This window comes from Lepisma saccharinum, chromosome 6, assembly GCF_977018435.1.
Source record: "Lepisma saccharinum chromosome 6, izLepSacc3.1, whole genome shotgun sequence".
Taxonomy (NCBI): domain Eukaryota; kingdom Metazoa; phylum Arthropoda; class Insecta; order Zygentoma; family Lepismatidae; genus Lepisma; species Lepisma saccharinum.
In genome coordinates, this window is record NC_139234.1 from 77,862,862 (window position 1) to 77,880,292 (window position 17,431).

The following is a 17,431-nucleotide window of genomic DNA, read 5'->3' on the forward strand; positions in this document are numbered from 1 at the left end:
CCAAACATCTGAATATGGTAAATGAGTATTGCCAACTCCAGGCTGATTTTGTTAAAGCATTTTAAGAACTGCAAATTCGCAGTTGTTTTACAAATGTGTCTTATCGGACATAAATATAAGTTTTTTCTAATTTGAAATGAACGACATCAGTTTCTAGGCGGGGGTGAGGGGGGTGTCTTTAGCGAATGACCGGTTCGATCCCCCTTCGGGATGCCCATGCTACGAACCCTCAAAAAACGGATTTTCATCGTGAATATATGCAACCAAGCAGCACAGGTTCACAAGGACCACTTGTAGCTAGCTACACTTATACTCTATCCCGGCAATCTGTAGAGAAGGGGAGAAAGCTAGTGGGCGAAGAGAAGCAGTACATGCTGGAAATGGCTGGTAGTTGCAGTCGCTTTTCCCCCTCCACGCGTTTCCGTTCCCTCTCACGTGTTAATTGGTCGGGTCCTTTCGAGTCACTACTTGCTCAGAGACTTCTTTTCATTCGCTCGCTACAGACATTCTCGGGACAGAGTATATATCCAGGTAGATAGCAGCTTTATATATCTGAATAGGTCTCATAGTAAATGTGGTTTAGGTAACATTTTCAAATAGGCTATTATATCAAAAACTCGAATTAGACTGAGAGCAAGGTCGTACCCAAACTTCTTTCTAAGAAGAAAAAACAAACCCTTTGTTTCAAGGGAACAAACAATACTTGTTCCATAGAGAGAGAGGGCAATGCACCTTCCATTTGGGAGGGTAATGCTCGGCATGACCGAGAGTTTCAGACACTGAATCTCTGTGTCGTTCTTGTACCGATTTTTCAAGCGCCATCCGGTACAATCCTTCAACTTTTCTTAATAACAGGGCTGTTAAAGGTTCAGTAATTTTAAATAAATTCAATTCCGGTCCAGGAGAGAAATTCAGCGAGCGTAAATGGGTTCTGGACAGTAAAGAACCTTTTTATCTTCAAAGTATTTCAATTCGGTCCAGGAACCTTTTTTTCCTCATCAATTTTAATACGGTCCAGGAACCTTTTTTGCGGATCAATTTAAATCCAGTCCAAGCTCTGTATTGAAATGGAACAATACGCAACTTGGACCGAATTAAATTGTGCAAGCAAAAAGTTTCCGGTTCTGTTGCGGAACCCAATAGAACCATTTAGAATTATAATGAATAACAGTGACAGGGGCGGCGCCAAGGAGGTGTGAAGGGGTGCTTCAACAACCCCTTTTCAAATCCTAGTGATTCGTTGATTGATTTGATTTATTTCACTTCGCTTTTCTGCCACCTTTGACTAATCGCGAAGATGACGATGAGTGATGATGTGATAAAATAGATGAAGGGACATTTACAAGGAACAGCCATGCCCATTCCGGTATTCGAACCCGAGACCCCTGGCATCATAGCGCGCTCTGCTAACCACTCCGCTCGGATGAAAACCTATTTTCAACCTAATGAAATGTTATATTACGTTATGCTATTAAAACCATGTAGTTACTTTGAGCTTATAATGTTAGGTATTGAAGTGATATCGCTATTATTGTATGCAACAGTCACTCCATTGGCCCTGAAAGATAAATCGCATTTGCTTTCCTGTAGTAGCGGCGATCAATACAAACGGGCAGTTTTTTCTCACTTCTACATAAGGGTAGCAGTCTGATAATTACATGAAACTGACTAGTTGATTTCGTATTTTTTGTACGTGTTATTTTATATGCAAGTAGCAGAACTTCAGGTTGCATAGCGATTTTATTTTACCCAACGCACACAAATTGAACACTCAGTACTGGTCTCTGATATCTGTGACAAAGAACTGTTTGTCAACAAAATGTTAGATGTTTATGGAAAGAATGCGGAATGAATTTAGTTTCTACACCCTGTCCCAGTTAACTGTAGAGCAGGGCCGCGCATATCGGCAGAGGAGGAGGAGGAAAATCGAGTGGTGAAAGCGCAGCGTTGCCAACCGTACGGTCCAGACCTTAGTCCGTACGCTAAATGCACGGCTTGTCAAAATTTGCTCTTGCAGTTTTATCCCAAATATTTCCCTAAGAAATTCTTAAACCAATATCACGGACCTGGAGACAAAAATAGGGTCCGTTTGCCATGTGCGTTCGGTATTATCCTTTTCAAAAGTTTGCAACGCTTACGGAGAGACGGAGGAAATCGCGTAATTCCCATCGCCCATTACGTAATCCCGTTTCTCTCACTGTTCATTGGTGGAGCCTTCTCGCGTCACTACTTGCGCAGAGACTTGTTCTCGTTCGCCTGGTCTACAGTTAGTTGGTACGGAGTTTATTTAAATAATGGACTCAAGCAAGTATTTTCAGTTTAATTTCAATTGTATGATTTGTACAACAACAACAATAATAATAAATAAGGTAAAATATAAGTTCCTCGAAAGATATCAACTCTTACTCCCACCAGGAGAAAAAATCCTGCGGCGCCCTTGCATGCATGTTTCATGTTTTCTTTATTTTCAACAACGCACACCCTAATTTTCATTCCGCACCCCCAGATGATTAATCCTGGCGCTCCGCTGAACAATGACAACCATAATTTGACATGATTGCATGTATGTATGTTTCCCGGATCGCCTAAACATAACTTCTCGCTCCTGTGATGTCTAGAAGGCAATCGCTCCTCTTGGCATCTACAATTCAGCGATCACCTCTTCTCCCTAAAAATAACATTTAAAAAAGTTATCCGCTGTCCACTCAACTATTTGATTTTTGATTGATTGATTTAGTTTATTTTACTTCGCGTTTTGTGCCTCTTGGCTAATTTGCGAAGATGGGGATGAGTGATGAAATGATGAAATTGATGAATGGACATTCACAAACAACCAAGCCCGACCGGGATTCGAACCCGGGACCCTTGGCGTCGCAGCGCGATGTGCTAACCACTCGGCCACAGGGTCGGGCTCAACTATTTGACATTGCACTTCGATTAGAAGAATTTTGAACACAGGCAGCTCTGTGTATGATTTTATTGCAATTATTATTGATTGATGTGTATTCCTGTGAATATAGTTCTTTGTTCATTCTACTAATTATACAAATTAAACTATACAAAATTGTACATTTACACATTTTACGATTGCTTTTTAATGTAATACTATCTTCTCTTTTTCTGTTGCAGACCTACATTGGCCCAGTATTGGTGTCGGTTAATCCTTACAAGAATTTGTCAATTTACTCACAAGACCACCTGAAGCGCTACCAAAATGTACACTTCTATGAAGTTTCACCACATGTGTAAGTAGCAAACTTTTATTTCATTAGATTTTTGTTATTGTAGCCAATGATCGAATTGGGTCGGTATGAGCCGGTATGGCATACCGGTAGTATTTTAAGATCCCAAAAAGCACACCGGCAGTAAATTTATAAAAATGTACTTAGTAAACTTACTAATTAGTGTATTTATGTATTTGTTTATTATTACTTATTTGCTAAAACATGACACGTCCGTCACTCATATTACGCAGCTTGTCTTAGGAACATCTGCAGTAGTGAGTGGTTTAATGTCTAATAGTTATTACAATTTGTGGTGATAAAGAAGAGAGAATGAGAATCTATGTATTATTTAAGAAATCGTAAAAGAAAGAAGGGGGAAAAAAAGGATTGTATGAAAAGACAGGTCTCTGCATACGAGCATACCGGAAGTAATTTATTTCCAATTCGGCCACTGTATGGAGCGTCGCTTTTCTGCCACTTGTGGCTTATCGCGACGATAAGGATGAGTAGTGATAAGTAAGATTAAATTTATGAAGGAACACGCCCAGGTCGAGATTCGAATCAGGGGCCCCTGTCGTCGTAGTGCACTCTGCTAACCACTCCCATCAAAAGTTAGGCAGCAGTATGTGTTCTGCAAGCACATGAACTACTTTTCTTCGCTTATTTCCAGTCTTTCAGGGTCCCCTATGATCTGGAAATTCTGCAAAAGTGAGCATTAGGCTATATGTGGTTATTGTACAGTCATACACAGTTCTCAGATGTTGTGAGGACTCCCCGATGGCATAGTGGTATCGTCGTCGCATTGTAATCAAGGGGTTCGGGGTTCGATACCCGGTGGAGGCAAAAGTGGTTCCGATCCCACTTTAAACTGTAGGCCCAGTTCCGATTAGCCTTAATGTGCATAAAGTGGACTTAAAACACAAAATCAAATCAAAAGTTCTCGGGATCAATGGGGTCGTTACAACTGTCCGTGACTGTACTTTCACATATTCGTTTTCTAATTTGTTACACAGGCGTCGTTAGCGGGGGGATGGGCTCCCCTCAATAATTCAGAGAAGAGAGCCAGAGGAAGCGCCTGTTTTACAAGTGTTTTCCCTGGTAAAACAGTTCGTTAGTAGGCATATTAGCAAATTGTAAATTCGAGTTACTTGTATGTTGTATATTTGTTCGCTAGCAGGCAGGCATACGTATCGTTTTAGCAATTTGTAAATTCGAGTTACTTGTATGTTATATATTTGTTCGCTAGCAGGCAGGCATACGTATCGTTTTAGCAATTTGTAAATTCGAGTTACTTGTATGTTGTATATTTGTTCGCTAGCAGGCATACGTATCGTTTTAGCAATTTGTAAATTCGAGTTACTTGTATGTTGTATATTTGTTCGCTGGCAGGCATACGTATCGTTTTAGCAATTTGTAAATTCGAGTTACTTGTATGTTGTATATTTGTTCGCTAGCAGGCAGGCATACGTATCGTTTGAGCAATTTGTAAATTCGAGTTACTTGTATGTTGTATATTTGTTCGCTAGCAGGCAGGCGTACGTATCGTTTTAGCAATTTGTAAATTCGAGTTACTTGTATATTGTATATTTGTTCGCTAGCAGGCATACCGTTTTAGCAATTTGTAAATTCGAGTTACTTGTATGTTGTATATTTGTTCGCTCGCAGGCAGGCATACGTATCGTTTTAGCAATTTGTAAATTCGAGTTAATTGTATGTTGTATATTTGTTATTTAGCATAGCTTTTCTTCCATTTTTGGCTAATCGCGACGATGAGGAATTGATGAAAGGACACTCACAAATAACACCCGCCAGAAGTCAGGCCACTGAGTCGGTTGAGTTATTCATTTCCAAATTGTTTCAAAAGATGGATAATGTACAGTCGCTGACAATAAAGATCGGACACCTAGGTCATACTGCTTTGGTAAAAGTTGCCATTGAAAATTTGCTAATAAAATCCACTTTTAACCTTAGAGCTAGGCAACACACACACAACTCGTTGCAGCGTGGCAAGTATTTCAGGACCTAGGTATCCCTCTGTACACTTAATATCAATCCGACTACAGCAGAACAAAGAAAATGTTCATTACAAGTAATAGCATTAAAGCGGGGGTTCACCCAAGGGAATTCCAAGTTTCAGGTTTCATACACGGAACCTTTGTAGGGCAATTTCCTGTAATGGAAATTCTACTGAATAATTGATTCAGTATTAGATGAAAGTTGAATATGTCATCATTTATAGTAGTTATTCTTGTATATTACTAGAAACTTGAATAGTGGCAAAGGAATCATAAAGAAGGGGAAATTGTGAAATTGTGTCGAGAACATTCCAATTGTGTGGACTGAGCATTTAAGTTTGGGGACATTTTGCATCTTGTTTTATTGTCGATGGTATTTCAAGGGCGGATGGAACATTAAAGTCAGGGCGAAATATCCAGCTTTAACGTGCATAGTGTACGTAGATGCAGTATTTAATACATACAGTAAATACTAATCATCTTTTTCTTTTCAGTTATGCTTTGACAGATACTGCATACCGTTCTTTGAAAGAAGAAAATCGCGAACAGTGTATTTTAATATCAGGTAAGTGCACTTGATTTACTGTTTTGTTTTATTAAATTTACATCACTAGAAATTTGATATTCTTTCAATAAATCACTAGACAATCTAGAAGAATTCGAAATCCATCCCAAAAATGATTTAATATTCTAGAATGTATTGTATTGTTTATTTCCTGTTTTATGAATTATTGTTATGTATATTGCCACTGCCATATTTATATTATTTCATCATCACTAATATTATGATTGTCTTATGTCTATGTACTCTTACTTTATATATGCATATACTCTCATATTAGTATCTATAACATATTGTAGTTCCATGTAATCCCTCTCTCTATATATACATGTATACATTTACATATATACAATAACAAATATGTAACTAATAACTGACGACATCTATTGCATTGTACAATGTCTAACGATGAATAAATATATTGTATTGTATTGTATTGTAAATGATCACTTTTACCTGTATTATTGATCCTGCCACATTTTTTTCTCTCTCTCCCTCTCTCTCTTTTTTAAATACAATATTCCACTGTTTCCAACAGTCCTTATCAGGTGAAATAACAAGGATGAATAATATTTTGCTGCGATGGTCACAGGTTCCCCTTCTTTTTCTTATTATTTATTTTCTTGTTATTTTCAGTGCCTGAAGTGGAACTGGGGGAGGGGGATGCTTCAATCACTGATTATTTTTACAATTTTTCTTTCTTTCCATATTTGGTTTGTAGATGTAACATCTATATGTAAATTATTCAATTTCTTGTCGAATGTATTGTAACAAATATCATTATTCACTTTGCTTGGACTGCATATAAATAAATATATAAATGGCAATTTTTTTTCAGTGAAACTGATGTGGAAATCTGTAAAGTAGTGTTGCACTATACAGATATAAAAATTGTCATGCAGCAGTTCAAACAAAATTGAATAGTGTACACAGATGTTCATTTTCTGATAGCAGTTGCTTTCTTGTTCATAAAATAATAATTTATTTACACATTCTCAATTCACGAAAGTTGAATACACTGATTTCTTTATGGGAATACATTGAACAGTAATTTGATTGAGTTCATTTATATTAATTCACTTTTCTGCCACTTTTGGCTGATGAGTGATGAGTGATGATATGATGAAATTGATGAAGAGATACAGAGAACAACGATGCCCAGGTCAAGATTTGAACCCAGAACCCATGGCATCGTAGCACACTGTGCTAACCACTCCACCATGGAAGTCTGCCTCTACAGTACTTAGTGACTGGAATACTGATTTCAAGTGTTGGTCATAGTACCATTTGCAAGTTTTCGTCATAGTACCATTTTCCCCTAACACTTCCTTAAGCTTTTTTTCTCACAGATTGGACCTCATCCAAAAACAATTCTGGCTATGCCCCTTTATCTAATGTTACTATGTTCTAAAAGCATATGCATATGCTATATATTTCATGGTGAGAATTATATGTGCAATGTGCTTTACATATTCCAGTGTTTAACAACTGCATATTGCAACACTGTTGCCTTCACATTGTATTGATACATTACTTTTTTTAATGTCATTATGTCATTGATCAGAATGAACCCTGCCAGGGTTTCCATATAATAATACTTCCATTAACATACAAGTATTATTAAGACTTGTATGTTAATGGAATCCACCATATTCACACGGATGTTCTGTTTAAACAGGTGAATCAGGATCGGGTAAAACAGAGGCCTCAAAGAAGGTTCTTCAGTTCATAGCTGCAGCCACAGGCCATAAGAAGCAAGTGGAGACGGCGAAGGACAAGTTGCTTCAGTCAAATCCAGTGCTCGAAGCCTTTGGGAATGCCAAAACTAACCGCAATGACAACTCCAGCCGTTTTGGAAAATACATGGATATAGAGTTCAACTATGCTGTGAGTATTGTTAATGCACAGTGCTTTTTCCATTCATGCTATTTCTCAGTGCTCAAAATGATGTTCTCTTGCTGATTTTCAGCAGTTACTATGGTAACTTGCCTGATTTCAAGGTAGAGGTATATCCAAAATTCTCAATTGGAGAAGGCCTATAAGGAATAATTTATAGGGATGTAATAGTAAATTTAACTCATCATGACCAAAATTCAAACTTTTGTGAAAACATTTAAGGTATCACAAAAAATTCGAAGGAGGACGATAGGGGTGTGGTGTGGGGATAAATTACTGATTTACATGCTCACATTAAAATACTTCAATTAGTTTAGCTTTGCTCAGACTCATTGTATGAGAGCATGAATCTGGCAATACATTAAAGTTTTGAAGATTAAATATTATTTTAAAAATTAATATCTGATAAGATAATCTTCATTTACTTAACCTTTTGGGACGAGCGCCATTGTAAGTTTTACAACAGCTTTTTTTCTTTTGTTTCTAGCAAAGGCATTTTTTGATTTGATGTATTTTACTTTGCTTTTTTTGCCACTTTTGGCTATTTTACGAAGATGGAGATGAGTGATCACATGATGAAATTGATGACTGGACACTCACAAACATTCATGCCGGGATTCAAACCCGGGACTCCTAGCATCATAGCACGATGTGCTAACTACTCCACCACGGGGACCGGCAGCAAAGGCATTTGGTAACATTGTAACATGGGGCCCAAGTATTTTCTATTTTCTGACTCTCCCTCACCAGTTCTATAAGTTCAAGTAACTCCCTTAACAGTTTGTTAGTGGCAAATAAAGGATTCTAACAATGCGCGTCAGGTAATGTTGTACTTTTTACAACACGACGTTTTTTACGTGTTGTATTTTACTTTTTATTTATGTACTTTTTGTGAGGGATTTTTTTATTTAACATGTTACATAGATTAGATACAAGTAAAATAGAACTATTTATTGTAGAATCTTCACACAAGGAGGACAATGTAGGCGTAATTAGTGATTTAGATGAAAGTGACAGCTACCTGAGTGAAGAATATATTGAGCATTATGACCAATGTGATGAGAGTGAGATTGAAGGTGATGAATATTAAGTTGATGGATGTTTAAAGTTTCAAGAACGTGTTGTTACAGAATTTGTGGTTGGTAAGGATTTAGAAACTATTTGGTGTATGACAGAAGTTGGTCAGATGAAAAACATTCTCAGGAAGCTTCTTGGACCATGACACCAATATAAGATAATAAAGAATCTTACCCAATAAAACTAATTAAAACAATAAAAAATATAAATATAAAAACATAAAGAACATAATCAAGGAGCACGAAATAAATTAAGCTTGTGAAAACAGCCAATTTATGTATGTTGTAAAAAATGCGACTACCCACGTGAGTGAAATAAGCATGCGTCCCAAAAGGTTAAGAAATTTGAAGGTGTACTGTGAAAGTACCTTATCTGCGACAACATTCTTTTATACCTGTATGCACACTTTTCGTATTCTGTATTTTTATATCACATTTCACTTTTGTCTAATTGCAACAATGGTGATGGAATTGATGAACATATATTCACAAAGAACACCCATGCTCAGGCTGAATTTTAAACTCAGGAACTTTGTTGGTGAGTTCGAAAGTCGAAGTTTCATCCTGCCTTTTACAAATGTACCTCCCATATCTTGGCAGCATGAACTAACAGGGAAGGGGGGAGGGGGAGCTTTCTATGAACTACGTGCTTTTTGCAAGATTCACACTGAAAAATCACAAACCCATTGCCATTTTCGGAAAATGCTTCCGCAGAATAGAGCGCTAGATCTGAACATTTAAAAATAAGCTTTAATAAATCGTTACTGGGGTAGGTGATCTTGGGAATTTTTCCAACAGTGTCCATGTGCAAAGCAACTCTAAGGTTCACCCAGCCTAGAATCAATGGGTACCTTGATGAGTAAAGGCAACTGAAGCTTAGTGCTGATCACATCACCTCCAGTATGGTTGAAATTGAGAATGCGTAAAGCTCTATTTCCGTAACACCTATGTGCCTTCATGGCATGGTGCAGTGCATAAGAGATAGCTTGGCCTTTAGTATGATTATGTGTGTAACATTGTAAGTTTTCTTCAACTTTACCTATTTCAATAGGGTGATCCCGTTGGTGGCAACATTCTGAACTACTTGCTGGAGAAGTCTCGAGTTGTCCAGCAGTACAGTGGTGAGCGCAACTTCCATATCTTCTACCAGCTGCTAACTGGAGCTGATCAGCAAGTTTCATCTTAACAGAAACATGGATTCCTACTATTATTTGAGCCATGGGGTAAGTTATTTACTGCTTCAATTATAGGGTGGTTCATCACGAATGTAGTTTCCTGTAAGACTGAAATAGTTTTCTATTCTTTGATGCTTCACCAGTCATTTTGTACTTCTTGCAGGAAGGGTGTCAACAGATCATGCATTTAACCCAGAGTGGGTAAGTTTACTCAAAAAAGTAATGTGGTCCGCATTACTATTACTTTACTCAGGAAATACAATGTTACTTTGCTTTGAAAGTAATGTGTTACCTGTCATACAATAAGGACATTTAACTCTTTACACATTTTCTTTTGGTAATTTATGTTCTTCCAGTATAACTTCACATTCACAAGTTTTAAAGTTTGAAACAACAAAACAAACCATGAAAAGTTTTTTTTTTTCCTCGGATTATCAATCGGGTGATTTCTGGATGGGCTTCCGAGCTTTTGAGAGCTAACGTCTCATCTTCAGGGATTGAAGTACAGAGATGTGTTAGAGGTAAGTTTTTATGTATTGTGTGGGGGGAGTGTGGTGTAGGTGACGGGCCAATCAGGTGTCGTCTCTCCGATGTCTGTGCTCCCAGTCGACTATCGCTAACCAGGCTGGTTCAGTTTGAGTCCCATGTCTCTGCTGAGGTTTTCCTGTTCCCGTGGATGGTTATTGCTTCTTTGATGATGCGGTCTGGATGACTTATTGATGATCTTGGTTGTTGTGGCCCTCCTGGATGGAATATTCTGCTAACCCTTATTTTTTGTAATAAAATTCTTGATGTGACTCGTATGTTCTTTGCAATTTTGTTCGATTGTCCTCCCTGTTTGTCTGATTAAGTCATTACTGCATGTTCTAAGCCACCCTTAGGATATCGGAGTCGGCTTCTGACTTTCGGTGGCAGTTTGTGGATAGTCTTGATGTTGTGCTTCGAAAGAATGTGGCTGAAGATTGCAGACAGGTTTCCAGTGTATGGAATGATGGCTGTCTTCTTCTCCTGTGGGATGTCTGGATTTTTTGTTGTGCATTACTTTCTCTAGTGACTTGTTGATGATGCTTTCAATGTATCCATCCTGTCTGAAATCTACCGGACTCCTTCCACACAGTACATAGACACTTACCTATTACACATGACTGCACTTAACTCGAAAGCTCGGAAATCACCTGACTGATATGCTGAAAAATCTCTTCTTCATTTATCACCAGGAAAGCTTCAAGAATTATTAAAACTAAGCACATTGTTAATTTTTGGCATTACATGTGATTATTTTAAAATTTCATCTATTCTAATTCATGGTTATGGAGAGGGGTGGGGGGATACTTTATGAATTGAACAGGGTGACAGAAAAAGCAATATGGTAGATGACACGTGAAGAAAGGTATTGGAACATACTGGGCATAGAGGAGTGAATGTATACAGTTCACAATGAATAGGGAAAAGGCCAAAAGAATGATCTACGTGTTGGTACTAAGAGGAGATAGTAATGAGTGCAAGAAGCTATTCCAGAGACTGAAAAGTGTGAGAGGATTTTGATGATGCTGTTGTCTCATGGTATAGATACATTACTTCATAGTAGAAGTTTATAAATTCTGTTTTCTATTTTTTAATTCAAAATTTGTTGTTGTTTCTAGAAACAAGGGAACAGGAACACAATCGATGATGCTGATCAGTTCCAGACAGTGAGGAAGGCAATGTCTGTCATTGAACTGGCATCATCTGAGCAGGAGGATATATTTTCCATTGTTGCGGCTGTTCTCCATCTTGGAAATGTGGGCTTCACAGAAGACAACAATATCGCACAAATTGCAAAACCAGAGGCTGTAGAACTTGTTTGCAAAGTAAGTACAACATTTCGAAATTTGTGGTTAAGAATTACTTTCTTTAAGTAATGAACTAAGGAGTAAGTTGTAGTTTTTATTTATAATGGTTCACACCACCAACATCTACCTTTTATTTACCCTGGTAAAGTCCCGCAAGACTTTACACGTTCTCTGCCACGTCGGTCATAATGACTGAAACTGGCACATGCCATGTTGGTCCAAAACATTTGGCTTGACTTTGTTGGTCTGTCACAAGTATAACAATGATCCACATAAGGCATGATCGACAAGGCATGGGGAGTCGAGTGCACATAGAAATTTGCAAATTTGCGAAAAAAAAAAAATAAAGTCCAATAACCACTTTGGCGCAGGAGGAAGACATTTGTGAAACCACGCTGGCTGGCAGAGAATGTGTTAAAGGTTACTGATTTGGTCTTTGGTTCATTGGGGAGCTTCTTGGTTTCCAGCAGGGGCATAAATTGGAAGGAAGGGAGTATAGTCCACCCTGAGTCATAAGTTAGCCCACCCTGAAGGTACACATTTTACACACCAGTGAACATACCCAACATAACTGTCTACGCTGAAAAATTAGTTACCCATCCGCCTTTAGAATCCTGAATAACATGCAGGTTTCCAGCAAAGAAAAACCAAATAATGGTGATAGTGAGTTGTGGAGCTCCAGTCAGTAAGGTGTCTGGACTGCCATGTGGTAGATCAAGGTTCGATTCCTGGGGTTGGTGATTACAGGTGGGAATATTTTTGCATCAATGTTCCTCCATGAAATGCTCTGGGGTTCACCCAGGCTCTAATAAATTGATGCCTGCTGGCAACTCTAGGAGGTAAAAGTGGCCAGAGTGTGCTACAGATCTCATCACTTTCAAAAATAACTGAGACTGTGAATGTATGAAGCACCCCTATTTGTAGTGGAAACAAAATAATTAAAATTCCTAGAGAAATTTTACAACAATAATATTCATCTCTGCTTGAAGCTCAGGTAAACAAAAATTTTCCATGTAAGCTAGTTATAAATCTACAATCTCACAAATAAATTAAATATTTTCTTCTGATAACAGTTCAGAAGTGATAGAACAATCCATAAATACATTTACATACGAGGTTTGGCTAGAAAAAAACCGGACTGATGCTATGAAATCTTTTATTCGGCATTTTGTACAACAGGAACTTTATCTCCTTCAAAGTACTCCCCTGCACGATCTGTACACCGCTCCATACGAATTTTCCATTGCTGGAAGCAGTGTTGCCAGTCATTTTCGGAGATCATGTTCATTACATCCATCACTTTTCTTTGCACAGCTTCTACTGTCTCAAATCTGGTTCCTTTTAGGGCGGACTTCACTCTGGGGAATAAAAAGAAGTCACAGGGAGCAAGGTCCGGCGAATATGGCGGATGTTCTAACACTGGGATGCCATATTTAGCCAAAAATGTCTTCACTGACAGAGCCGTATGGACAGGAGCATTGTCTTGGTGCAGAATCCATGACTTCCGTTGCCACAAACCAGGTCGTCGTCTTCTTACTCGCTCACGAAGTGTTTTCAGCACATTAATGTAATGATGTTGGTTTACAGTTTGACCCTCGGGTACCCAATGAACGTACACAATGCCTTGAATGTCGAAAAAGACAATCATCATGGCTTTGAATTTGGACTTGCTCATGCGAGTTTTCTTGTGACGTGGCGAACTCGGGGTCTTCCAATGCATTGATTGGCGCTTTGTGGCAGGGTCGTACGTGAAAAAACACGATTCATCACAGGTTATCACTCTCTCTAAGAATGTAGGGTCTGTTTCAATGTTCTTCAAAGTGTCCGTACAAATGTTCACTCGAGCTTCCTTCTGTTCCAATGTCAGGTTCCTTGGCACGAGTTTTGAACACACTTTACTCATGTTCAAATTCTCGTGTAAAATTTGTCGAAAACTTTCTTTGTCTATTCCTGTGATTTCAGCAACTGCTCTAATGGTCAATCGACGATCTTTTCGAATCACATCACTCACTTTTTGAATGTTTGTTTCCGTTTTCGACGTGCATGGTCATCCTGAACGTGGGTTGTCTTGGATCATTTCCTGTCCTTCTTTAAACAGTTTAAACCACTCTTGTGGTTGTGTGCGTGATAAAAACTCATCCCCGTACACAGATTTTAACATGTCGTACGCTTCTGTTGCGGATTTTCCCAGTTTGTAAAGGAACTTCATATTGACACGCTGTTCCATTTTAATACTCAGCATTTTTCCGACGGAGCACAGACGCACGTTCTGCTTTGTCCAAGTGCCACAGCGAAACTGAGAGGCCTGCACCCAGGGCAATTAGTCATTCTGTAAGCAGGGTATGGTAGTATAGAATCATGCATTGCTCAACCTTCGCGCATTCGTTGTTTGCCAATAGCAACATCAATCTGGTTTTTTTCTAGCCAAACCTCGTATTTCGCCAGTTGAATTCTTAATATTTTTCCTTCAGCTAGCATATTAATTGGAATATCCTGTGTGAAGTATGTTTGTTGAAGCCTTGGGAATAGGTTGGAGAAGGAGTGCTTTACGTAAACTGTCCTAACAGAGTGGATGAACCCCCCCCCCCCCATCCTACCCCAGTTTTCAAACTCTATATGAAACATGTATATTTTCATGGGTTGGAACCAACAATTTAGAAAGGATATATGAGGTGTATTCGTAAAGTAAGTACCGTTTGCAAATATTGCTGCTGTAGCGATGCAGTCGCGACCGTGTGAGTTCTTGCTGATGTCCTTCATCCTTTAGTTAGCCACAGGCACGCGTGGGAGCAGGTCATGCTTTTTCTTCATAGTTTTCTGAAGGTTTGAAATGTTCAAGAAAATCAATCAGCCCACCGACTGTGAAGTCCTGGTCTGTGATTTGTTTCCTCAAGGCAAGAATGGTTGAATTCTTGCCTAGAGGACAGACCCCCAACAAAGATGCCTGCTGTGACACATTAATCCGGCTGCATTGTGCAATTCAAAACAAAAGATGCGAATGCTTAGCGAAGGCATTGTGTTGCTTCACGACAATACTCGTCCGCATACGGCCCAACAAACTCAAAATTTCATCACATCATTCGGCTGGGAATAATTTGTTCATCCGCAACCAGCCCTGACTTGGCACCAAGTGACTACCATCTCTTTCTTCATCTGAAGAAGAAGTTTCTTGCTAGTCAGCGTTTCGACGAGAATGAGGATGACGAAGCAGCAGTGCATGGATGACTTTCGTCACAGGTGGGAACATTCTATGATGATGGGATACAAAAACTAGTGCCACACTACGATAAATGCTTGAACAATGGTGGAAACTATGTAGAAAAGTAGTTTAAGGTCTGTAGAATGCAATGCAAATAAAAAAAAAAGGTACGAAACTATTTTACTTTATTTTTTACACCATTTCGGTACTTACTTTCCAACTACGTCTCGTATTTAACCTTACATTGACTAAATATTTTAACATACAAAGGGAATAACCACTACACAATCATAAGGGTTTTAAAGTACTTTAAATACTTTGTATTTAAGGTTCAAACTTGAATATGTTTAGTAATATCATGAGGATGAGGGTAGTTATATTATTATTATTTAGAGCTGAGCCAATACCACTTTGAACCAGTGTTGTAATATTGATGCTCAAAAATTGTTCAAAATATTCATAAATATTAATATGTAAGTATTGCTGCAATTATATGCATCAGTTTACTAGAGTTTTACTTTAAAATATTAAGAAATTACATTGAAATAGTAAAATACCTGTCATTTAGTTGAATATCCAGTGTTTCACACAATACAAGAGCAAGATAAATTGAAACTTTGAATTTTGCATAATTTCCAAGATATTTAGACTTCATGGAAGTGTCACATAACAATTTAGTGGACTCCACAGTTGCCTAAATCCACATAGCATTGTATGCATTGATGTTCGTTTCAACTCCCGTTACACACTATTTTCTAAAATAATTGAAAATAAAATAATTTATAAATTTGCCAAAACGTCATGTATCAACATCCTGTTATTGCCTGATGATAATCAAACAATCAATGAGTACATTGCGATTTTTTTTTAGATGACGCAGTGAATGAGAACACTGATACCTGTAAAGATATTTCATCAACATTATTCATTTGGTATTTAATTTTCCAGCTCTTAGGATGCAAAGTAGATCTTCTCCGAGCTGCCCTGACGAACCGCACAATAGAAGCACAGAGGGATGTGGTCACGACCCCACTCACACGAGAACAGGCTGTTTATGCACGTGATGCTTTGGCAAAGGCTGTGTACGATCGGCTCTTCACATGGCTGGTCTCCCGACTGAACAACTCACTCCAGTCAACTGAACATGGGAGGAAGACTGTGATGGGAATTTTGGATATTTACGGATTTGAAATCTTTGAGAGGAACAGGTTGGTAAAAATTTTATGAATTTCTTTGATTTGTAGGTTTTTTTTTCTTTCTTCTAAAGTGTTCAACCTTGAGATTTGTTTGCTAAAGCTTATTGTGTCCTCACATGCAGTTTTCTTTTCCTCCCTAATACGTCCATGTTTATTTAAGTTTTACGTTCTTGAGGTTTTGCTTTCTATGTCCTCTTATACAGGGTGTTTCTGTGATCTTGATTCAAACTAGCAGGATAGATGGAGACTGACCCAAGTACCAATATGAGATAAGGAACCTTGGTCCGGAAACCCATAATTAAAAAGCTGTAAGTGAAAACTAGTTTGGGTTGCCTATGACAATGGAATAAGGCAATTGAAAGATGCAGCTTGTAGATTTAACACAGACATTGCTACAGTGTATCGTAGCATTCTATGATGAAAACGTTATGGTAGTTGTTCAAAATGGTGGCCCCAGTGTCGATGCAGACATGACAGGGTTGCAAGAAGCTCTGTCACATCTGCTCGAACATCTGTGAAGTCATTCTAATGATATCACAGGCAGCAAGGATTCTCGTCAGCAGGTCCTCCTCATTCTCTACCAGTGTCTCATAGACAAAACACTTTTGACATGACCCCACAACAAAAAATCGAGTGGAGTCAGATCAGATGAGCGACTCCAGGGATGTTAGAGCAGATGCGATAGAGCTTCTTGCGATGCTGTCAGCCTGCATCAATGCTGGGGGGGGGGGGGGGGGGGTTGCCAATTTGAACAACTACTGTAACATTTTCACTGTAGAGTACTACAATACACACTGTATTAATGTCTGTATTAAATCTACAAGCCGTATCTTTCAGTTGTCTTATTCCACTCTCATAGGCAACCCAAATTAGTTTTGGCTTATAACTTTTAAATGATGGATTTCCGGACCGAGGTTTCTTATCTCATTTTGGTACTTGGGTCAGTCTCCATTCAACCTGCCAGTTTCAATGAAGGTCTAGGTAACATTCTGTACATGGAAGACCTTCATAGTAGAGTTCTATATTAAGGATGAGACAAATTAATCGGTACTCTCTTGGTATGTTTGATACAGGCAAGCGAAACCAATGCTGCCCTGGTAGCCGAGTTGGTAGAGCAATGGCAGTTCATACCAGAGAAGTAAGTTTGAGTCCTGGACAATCAGGGACAGCTTAAGGGCCAGGCAACCCAGCGACTGCTCAGGGTTCCAAACTGGGGAATCCCCCTTGATTAGCACCAAAACCTTATTTCTGATTAC

The 17,431-nt window shown here is 38.6% G+C and overlaps 1 protein-coding gene across 1 annotated transcript in view; it reads left to right on the forward strand.

Moving 5' to 3' along the window:
• The window catches only part of LOC145988897 (unconventional myosin IC-like), a 150,260-nt gene that overhangs the window by 81,014 nt on the left and 51,815 nt on the right, over positions 1-17,431 (forward strand). The window contains 7 exon segments of the mRNA XM_083124186.1: positions 3,130-3,245; positions 5,734-5,804; positions 7,480-7,688; positions 9,825-9,943; positions 9,945-9,996; positions 11,592-11,798; positions 15,928-16,187. Coding sequence (XP_082980312.1) covers positions 3,130-3,245; positions 5,734-5,804; positions 7,480-7,688; positions 9,825-9,943; positions 9,945-9,996; positions 11,592-11,798; positions 15,928-16,187 — 1,034 coding nt within the window.